The 9,520-nt window shown below is 39.4% G+C and overlaps 2 protein-coding genes across 2 annotated transcripts; one reads left to right on the top strand and one right to left on the bottom strand.

Annotated features, from left to right (window-relative positions):
• Window positions 1-796: 796 nt before the first annotated feature.
• On the bottom strand, window positions 797-3,503 carry LOC126377367 (serine protease inhibitor 77Ba-like). Its single transcript, XM_050025093.1, has one exon. It carries the CDS (start codon window positions 3,223-3,225, stop codon window positions 1,972-1,974), a length of 1,254 nt encoding a protein of 417 aa, XP_049881050.1. The 5' UTR covers window positions 3,226-3,503; the 3' UTR covers window positions 797-1,971.
• A 520-nt stretch (window positions 3,504-4,023) lies between these two features.
• Window positions 4,024-6,360, top strand: LOC126377457 (uncharacterized). The gene is made up of 4 exons (XM_050025192.1): window positions 4,024-4,159; window positions 4,828-4,950; window positions 5,637-6,011; window positions 6,325-6,360. The coding sequence occupies exons 1-4, from the start codon at window positions 4,094-4,096 to the stop codon at window positions 6,358-6,360; spliced, it is 600 nt and encodes a 199-aa protein (XP_049881149.1). The 5' UTR covers window positions 4,024-4,093.
• The last annotated feature ends 3,160 nt before the right edge of the window (window positions 6,361-9,520 follow it).

The following is a 9,520-nucleotide window of genomic DNA, read 5'->3' as shown; positions in this document are numbered from 1 at the left end:
GAACCGGCCCAATGACATTACCTACCTGATGTATTTTATTATGTACCTAGCTACCTAAGCTCTACTGTGGGCAAATATGAGTAAGCAGATGCGACAAAACTAGTCCATTGAAAAGGCTCAGACTACAGGAAATGTGACATGTATCTATTTATAAAATTAAATAAGCCGATTCCTACTAGTGCTGATTCCGGTACACACAATCTAAGTTTATTTTAAGTTTTACCTGTCATTTTCTTATCCGCCGAAAAGGAAAGGGACGGGTAATCGACAGGAATCAAATTTATGCAACACACGTCGATTTTAGGCAGCAATTTTATACTTGGTCCTTCCAGCAATTTAAAAACCCCTCCCAAAATTTATATTGGTCAATAACCTGACAGAATTAAGTTGACAGCAAATGTCAAACGAGTTATTCTTTCATTTGAAATTTAACAGTATCCCTTTTCCCTTTCTTTCTTTTTCGGCAATTTCGGCGAATAGCGCAGTATTATTCCTAATTCTATGGCCGATCAAGATCTGCCTGGTTGGATCAAGATGTACGGTCATGAGTAGGTACTAATATGTATGCACTTTAAAAGCATGTCACATTAACTTTTTTGACAAATTAAACCGTAAGTCTCATTAAATATTAAATAACGTAGTGCGACAGGGTTCTAAAGTAGGTACATAATATTGCTCATGACTGTACTGGCATTTAAAGTTGGGCCAATCGATGAAACGGCGGGTACATACTAAGTTACTATGATACGGTTTTATTTATGGGATTTTATGGAACCCTATAATTAAAACGAAGGTATACAAAAAAATCTTTTAATCAGATTGCTTTTGTGTTGGCTTCAGTTGTCTTAACTACCTATCACATGAAGTAAATTCTAAAACTTGATATTAATTTTGTCTTCAAAATCTGTATCTGAGTATAAACTTTAATTATTCTTTTATCAGTTAACTTACTAACAGTACAAAGTCATAAAAACTTATCAGTAAATACTGTTTTCTTAATCTCTTGAACTATTAAATACATTTAATACGGAATGTTAAATTTAAAATAATAATTTTACATTTTATAGAGAGAACAGGACATTGAATAATATCTATTTGTATATGTAAATCACTTTTTGTAATAAACACAATTTCTTGTTTGACATTCATTATAGCACCATAATAATTATCACATAGAAAAATACATATCTAATTATATTTCCTATAAAAGTATTATTACAAAATTCTGGAATATTAAATTGACTCCTATATTAACACTTTCAAGGACAGAACGTCTAATGACATTCCGATTCTAAGGTGTCATACTATCTATTATGAACCATCAATGACCCATGGTCTCCACCCGTGAAAGGGTTAATTCAAGTCATAATAAGTTGTTCTCTTCTCTTTATCTCTTACCATTGAAATGACAGAAAGAAATAACATTATTAATATGGAAATTAGTAAATACAGGTTGGTCTCATCCATTTTTTACAGTGTCTAGGTGGCAAATGAGATCCTCAGTTATCTATAGATGGACTATAATGGATATTCTTTTCTAAATAATACATTACATAAGTTTGAGGCACTCCAAAATAAGAGATATATTATATAGTGAACTGTAACCGACCTGATATTGCAAGCAAGGCTTATTATTAATATACATTACATAAGTACTAATAAGAATCTGTATTAATTAACAATATCCCATTATAAGTGATCCAGAATTTGATTTTACGGTAGGTATGTCTATTACATGACCATACATAATGTAACTTCCTGCATACAAGGATTGTAGTTTTTCCTGTTTACAAACATTTTGTCTCAATCGCACATAACAGTTAGCAAAAATATTGACATTTGAGTATATTTTCAGATCTTTTAGTTTAAAAACAGTATAAAAAAATGAGAGGAAATAATGTCTGTTTCCTTACAGATACGTCACAAATCGCAATTTTCATGGTAGGTAACACAGTAGATATTATTGAGTATCTAATACAATGACGGTGATTCATATAGTCCTCCGAAAACAATAGAATTGGTCACTTTTTCAATAATCAAGTAACAAAATGGTCTGTTGCCTACAAAAGATACAATGCCAATACGGTTTGAGAACTCTGCTGCAGTTACTCCTGAAGCCGTGGTGCCTTCTTCGGTTACTTCAATCTCTGCTTTGTGGATGACTTTAGACACGTGCATAGGAGTCCTAGCCAGGAAAGGTAGTCTTGCAGCGTTCTCATCAAAGAGATCAACAATACCCATAGTATTTCTCAATACATTTGTCAGGTCTAAGTTAGATTCAATCTTAAACCGTGGCAAGAAGCAATCTACTTCGTCTTCTGCATATTCCTCTTTGGACACTCTTAATTCTTTAAAAACTGTATCTAAAGGTACTTTTGCAAAGTTTAAGAACATGTTTTCAAGTAGCACACCAGGATGAGGTAACATTATGAGCATTGAAAGACGATCTTCTTTCCCATAAGGTAACTCTATGACCCTAGCTTGTAATTCTTTGATGTTAGCGAAAGGATATGTAAAACGGTTGTACATCATGTTGACTTCACCAACTTGTTGTCCTGTGCCATTGTAGAACGGCATTTTTACTGTTGATGACGCATTGAACGGTACTTTCCATTGTCCTTTGAAGTACAAAGCACTTGTCAGGATCATTGCGGTGTCACCAAAGTAATTGCTGTCAACTAACTTTGGAATTCGCCCATGTGTGACCTTTGAAACTGCTTGGTTTATAGTATCTGCGGTTTTTACCCCGTCAGTGAAGTCTAATGGTACAACTTTGGTCTTATAAACAGACTCAGCTAAACTCTGAAAGTCAGTTTGGAGTAGTTTACGTTGATCCATGAAGATTGCATTTACTTTTGCGAGCTCCACAGTTGTTGTGTTCACTTGAAGATACTCATATATGGTCTGGAAACCCGTTCTGACCGCGGTCCTATGTTTACTTGATATTCTGAGTGCATTATTTATCTGTGCTACTGTATTGCCAGAGGCACCTTCAGATATCACAGCAAGAACTGTCCACACTGTTATTGGGGACAGTATTAGGTTGACACCTTTGTTTTGCTGTTTCGATGTGTGAAACAGGAGTTCAATGGAAAAATTTCCGATTCTTTCCGTGAGTCCGTTGTGTAGATTGGTTGGAATTCCCAGTTCTGGGGCGCTTTCAGTTGTATTCTTTTGCCCGTAAACAAATGAAGCACAAAATAACACTAATAATAACTCACGCATCTTGCTTAGCACTAATTTCAACTTTATCACACTTAAAACTTATTCTAAAGTAACCACAGGCGACATAAATTCGCGTTAGTTTCGTTCACGGCCGCGCGACTGAGTGACGAATACACGGATACATGAGGAAAACATCGACCGGTTTACTGGATGCTGTCGTACAACTATTTGCCTTATCACAGCCAATGTATTTGTATTTACATAATTACTATATGCGGCGGCGGCGGCGGGCAAAAAACTCAAACCAAATCCAGTTTTTGTTCGTAACTTCGCTATTCGCTAGCTTAGCTAGCCGTTGGTTAGTCAACTCTCAAGTACCAGCTTTTAAAAAACAATAAATTACTTATAGTTTCAATTACATTGCTACTTTGTTTTGAATATACTATAGTATTTGCATACTCTCTACGCAATAATCGCTAAATTACCGTCTAACAATAAATATCGTCTTATGTAAACGGTCCCTGACTAATGTCAATTTGACAATTATGACATTTCTTTTTTTTATTATTAATTGCGGCACTGGCAAATATAACTATTCAGTTCGAGCAGGGTTTCAAACCCGTGACACTACACTACGATGTAAGTCACGCGTTTTCCGAACAGAGCTATCACAGAATTTTATATTACATGGTTCATAAATTCTATCAGTAGTCAATTCTATTCTTTTTGGGGACCATTTTAAATGTAAGGATGTAAATACTTACTTTTTTATTAAGAAGTAGGTTCGCTTTTGACCAAAAAGAGTATTTCTGTAAGTACCTTGAATCATATAACCTTCATGAACTACCATCAATCGTAATCATCCAGACGTAATTAATTATTGTCAAAATAACTATAAAAACATTGCTGAAGAGAGGACTTTTCCACCATGGGCATGTTAATGGGTTGTGGTGTTTGTTGTTCGTGTTTAAGCATTTGGGCTATTATACAATTGGTAGGTGAATTTGCAGTAAAAAATATTATGATATTCTGCCTCTGTTCTTCTCACTATCCGGCAAAAGCTTTCCCCTAGCGAAGGGTGGAAGGGACCGATCGCTACCTGTGAGCCTTCGCCCACATATAACCGCGGTGCAAACGCGATACTGTCGCTCTTCTGTTGCGATGCAAACGCGATTCGGTAAAGCGGTTCTCCACTCACGCGCCACCTTCCTCAGCTCCCTCCACGCTACTCAGCACGGAGCCGCGGAGGAGCACGAAACAAAGCCAATGCTGCTCCATTCCGTCTAAAGATTGTCTTTCAACAAACGTCATGCCAAACAGACTTCTTATTTATTCTTTATTAAGTATGTACCTAATTCATGTTGGAGGGTACCTAATGACCCCAAAGCGTAGAGGCACTCAAACATATCACCCCTAAAGAAATACTACACTATAAGATAGGGTAGGGTAGGATTTAGAGGAGGTGATCACAACATAGTCGCAGTTGTGGCGGACCTAACTAGTAACCAGCTAGTTTCGCCCACATGCAACGGATGGCGCCATTATTCTATAATGCAGTCCTGAAACGCGCTGTCGAATTTTACACGCAGTAGGTAGATACATGAAAAAAAGCCTGCATAACCCTCAGCTTCAAAAAAAAGAAAGGTTATTCATTTGTTACAGAGTTTAATGGGTTACTTCTACCATATAGAAACGGCCATTTTGATTGAAGATGTACACGCGCATAAAGAAGATTACAATACTTACGACGAGTATATAAAGGCGACAAGAAATAATTATTATGAGGTAAGTAGGTATTTAAAGCGGGATGCGGGCAGCTGAGGATCGGTCATTGTGGCGAGTTTTGGGGGAGGCCTGCTATGACCAGCAGTGGACGATTTCCGGCTAATGATGATGATGAAGTAAGTTAAAATGTAACTGAGCTGCGCCTTCAGTGTGAACTGAATATGAAAGCTGCGAAACGGTTGGGTAGATCATTAAACACGCAAAAACATCAAGAATCTGGTATTTTGGCAAATATAAATTTCCCCTCTTGCCTTCTGCCCCGCAGTATTCTGTCTCAAGCGAGTGGGATAGCGCCCAGAGTAGTCTATTTCAAAGCCGTACTAGGACTGCCCTCTGCCTCTGAATAGTACTGACTGTTACTGCTGCCCTCTGTCAGGTTCCAGGTTATAATCTCCTTCCGTCATGCATTGCCGTCTTGATAGCGCCCTGTAACCGTTGAGGTCTGGGTCCCTATCCAAACTCGACTACCATGTCATTCCGGCCTACTGAAGTAAGAGGCGCCCACCCCCTAGACAAGGACGCGCCGAACAGGAGTTGCCCCAGTGGAGGGCAGAGGAGATGTCTGTGTTCCCCCTGGGGCCGGGTTAATGGTCTTGTATGAATCTACGTAAATCAAAGACAAATTCTAATTATATTATTATAGATACTTACCTACCCAGTAATAAAATAAAAATATTTGATGACAGAACTCAATAAACTGCTGGATCGCTGCCGTTGCGTACGCCGTCACTTTGATCATATCTTGCGTATGTATAATGTCTGCCAGGAAGTCTGCTAAAAAGAGACAGAAGCTAGAGGAAGACGACGAATACGTGTGCACTCCGAAGCCGACGCAGTTCGAGAAAGAGATGGCTAAGAGACGCGCGAAGGCCGCGAAGAAGAAAGGCCAAAAACCACCAAAGTCCCCAAAAAAACCGAAATCCCCTAAAACGGTGAAAAGCGGGGAACTCACGAAAGGCTCGAAGATCACGAAAAGCTTGGAACATGTGAAAGCGGACATCAAGAAGAGCACGGAACATATAAAGGAGGAAGTCGCCAAAGGCATCGAGAAAGGCCTGGAGGTAAGGAAGAAGTAACACGGTAACACCTCTTCATGACTAAACATAGTTGGCAAGGAGTGGATGTACCTAATCCTCGAGGATACAAACGCGATGCTATATTATCTTGTTAATTTATAGAAGTTTTTAGGTGGTAAACCTAGTACCGATACTTAACTAATAAATAATGAATACATAATTATTTGAATATTATTATTTTTGTCATTCGAATAGAAAATGGTATAATAAATAATTTTTAATTGTCGCTTATTGATTTAATTTGCGTCTATAGCACACAGTTTAGAATGACCGATGCTGAATTTTCCATGCCACTTAGGTATTTAGAATAAGGAAGATAAGCAAGGCACTGTGATCCGGTGGTACATTGGCTTGTTTCTCAATCGGGGAGCGTCCGCGTCGCGTCGGTTCGAATCCCGTGCGCACCTAGTTCAACCGGTGGTGGGGAGCGGAGAGTTGTTCTATACGTAAGTAGTATTATTTCTTATTCTGGAAATGGTCCCTTTGTAAAAACTCTTTAATATTATTATTGTTATGTTTGTTTATGTACACTAGCAGCTCAGAGCTGATGCGTGTACTTCACTGCACTTGTTTTTAAGATTGTTATTTTCTATTATCAATGTTCATGTGGTAAATGTCTAGTCTGTGTTTAAAGGAGTTCACTGATGGTGCACTAATTATTGATTCTGGGAGCTTATTCCAAGAGCCCACAACGCGATTTGGCAGGAAATTATGTTTTGGGTTACTAGCACACAAAGGCTTGTACAGCTTTAATGAATGTTCTCTCAGATAATAGTACGGATACTGGTTGCTTTTATTTTTCAAATTGTTCTTTCTTGTACCCTGATGTTATTTACCTCATCATCATCGGCCCATTTCTTCAGGCTGCGTGCGTAGGCGTTTCTTTCAGGCTGTCCAAGGTTAGCTGGAAGAAATCCCAATTAGGGATAAGCTCGCCTATGCTTTATCTAACGATAAATTATATGTACATTTTCTTTGTATTCTAAAACAATAAAGAGTATACAAACAAACAAACAATCAAACTTCCCCACTGCTGGGGCACGGGCCTTCCCTATGGATGGATAGGGAGATCGGGCCTTAAACCATCACGCGGGCCCAGTGCGGATTGATGGTTATCAACGACTGCTAATGCAGCCGGGACCAACGGCTTAACGTGCCTTCCGAAGCACGGAGGAGCTCGAGATGAAAACTTTTTTTTGTGGTCACCCATCCTATGACCGGCCTTTGCGAAAGTTGCGTTACTTCAACAATCGCAGACCGAGCGCGTTAACCGCTGCGCCACCGAGCTCCTCATTTTTTACCTAATTTACCTAAAAGTTATTTACCTAAAGGTTAGGAAATAAAGATTTTTACATAACTTTTGCGCATTTTTACTGCCAGAAACATTACCAAAGTGGGAACATTCCTTGGCACGGCACATGACTGGTACACGAAACAAGCGTCATACGCCTTCTTTATCAGATTTAGGTATGGGGAAATCCCAACTACTTAAAACATAAATACCTACAACGCGATTCAAAACGATTTTGCGTGCGTAGGTACGTGCCTAACGAGCCGTGGCATACATACGCAAACTCACGCATATTTCCCACCGGGGTAAGCAGAGATTATGGAATTCCATTTGCTTCGATCCTGACACTTCTCTTGCTTCCGCCACGTTCATCAATCGCATCCTACACGCATGCCGGTTCAGAGATCGTACTAAACCTTTCCTAAGGACATCTCCAATTTGGTCAATGTACGTCCTTCTAGGTCTTCCTCTGCCGACCCTACCACCAACCTTCGCTTTCTTCTTCTATCGCGTGGGTTGTTGAGGTGGATTACCAACCCCATCAACCCTGGTGTTAGGGTTACTATTGAATCACCAAAGGCCCTTGACATGGCTCATGTAACGACTACTAACTTGCATCAGTATATAGTAACCGGGACCAATGGCTTAACGTGCCTTCCGAAGCACGGATCGCCTTACTTTCGCACAATCAGGTGATCAGCCTGTAATGTCCTAACCCTAGGGATCATAAAGTGATTTTCGTGATATGTACCCACCGGGATTTGAACCCGGGACTTCCGGATCGTGAGCCGAACGCTCAAACCACTGGACCACGGAGGCCGTTATTATCCTTTACGAGCCATGACGTTGAGAGAAAACTTGAAAATGTTTCATACTCTTGATTTTTATCAGACTGGTTGTTTACTATTTATATATGTTTAGCTACCTAAAATGTTTAATTATAAACACATACCTACTTGCTATTCTTCACGTAAGCCCGCCATAGAAAAGGCCTATCAGCTCGCGACTAAACACTTCAGAACCCCGATACCAACAGCGCCGGCGTGGTCGACAATTTCCCTCGTTCAAAGCTTTTCACTGTAGACCCACTAGGGTCGAGAGGGGATTAATTCTTTCGAATATCAAAAGTCTTCCGATTCATTTGTGCCTCTGCTCATCCCACTAGGGTTTACAGGCGTGAGTTTATACATGTACAATGGCAGAATGAGCAGTCAAAAAATTATTTTTTCTCATAAGAATGTTATAGGTAGGTACTTGCCACAATGAAGCACATATTATCATAAACAACATTTCTACGAAGCGTAGTCATGTAGGTACTTAACATATGGGAATCCCATGTTCACAGTACATATTATGAGGGTAAAAGTTAATCACCTACTTAGCTTTTCTACGTTACTCAAGAATATTGTTATAAAGAAGCTGCTCGTTGCTGTGCCATTGCAGGGCGTCACATGTACCTAATACTATGTATGTAACACCTAACTACTTGTGACTTTGCAATGAATAAATTAATATGAATATGAGCTCTTAGAGGTGTGTCAGCATCGAATCAAATAATGTTGTTGTACCATCTTAATCTCTGCGTATACGAATAAGCCGATGATATCGGCGAATACGAATATGCAGATTTTACATGTTGAAGCTTTATATGGGCAAATGTCAAATGGTAATATTGCTTTTTAGAAATAGAAATCATTTATTTTAGATACAAGAAGGTATACACAGTAAGAGTGAACATAAAAATTAAACCTTATCTCTAAAAAGGGACATCAGCTCAGCAATATGTTGTGTCACTCCCACATTGAGGGGGTGCCACAACATAACGCTGATTTTCAGCTGTGACCCAAATTTAGATGAATTGCTACTAAGTGCAAATAGTCACTGTGGTCGCAGGACCACAGTCCCGGTGTACCAGAGGGTACACCGGCTTATTTCTTAAACGGGGAGAGCCGGTTCGAACGCGGTACCGGACGAAAGACTCATCGGTGCAAACCAATGAGTTCTTAATTCGTCATAAATGCAGTTTTCACTAACACAGTTGGTTCGACCATTATAGACGGTGATACGGCTCACCACCTATCACGTTGGTGTAACAGAAAGCTCGGCAAGGTGTGGGTACGATTAGCGTTCCCTTTTGAGAATCAAGGCAGGGCCGCAGTGACTATAAAAAGTCCTGTAAAGTTTTAAAATAAAACAGTCGTAA

The sequence above is a fragment of the Pectinophora gossypiella genome, chromosome 23, assembly GCF_024362695.1.
Source record: "Pectinophora gossypiella chromosome 23, ilPecGoss1.1, whole genome shotgun sequence".
NCBI lineage: Eukaryota > Metazoa > Arthropoda > Insecta > Lepidoptera > Gelechiidae > Pectinophora > Pectinophora gossypiella.
This window is presented reverse-complemented; position numbering and strand designations above follow the sequence as displayed.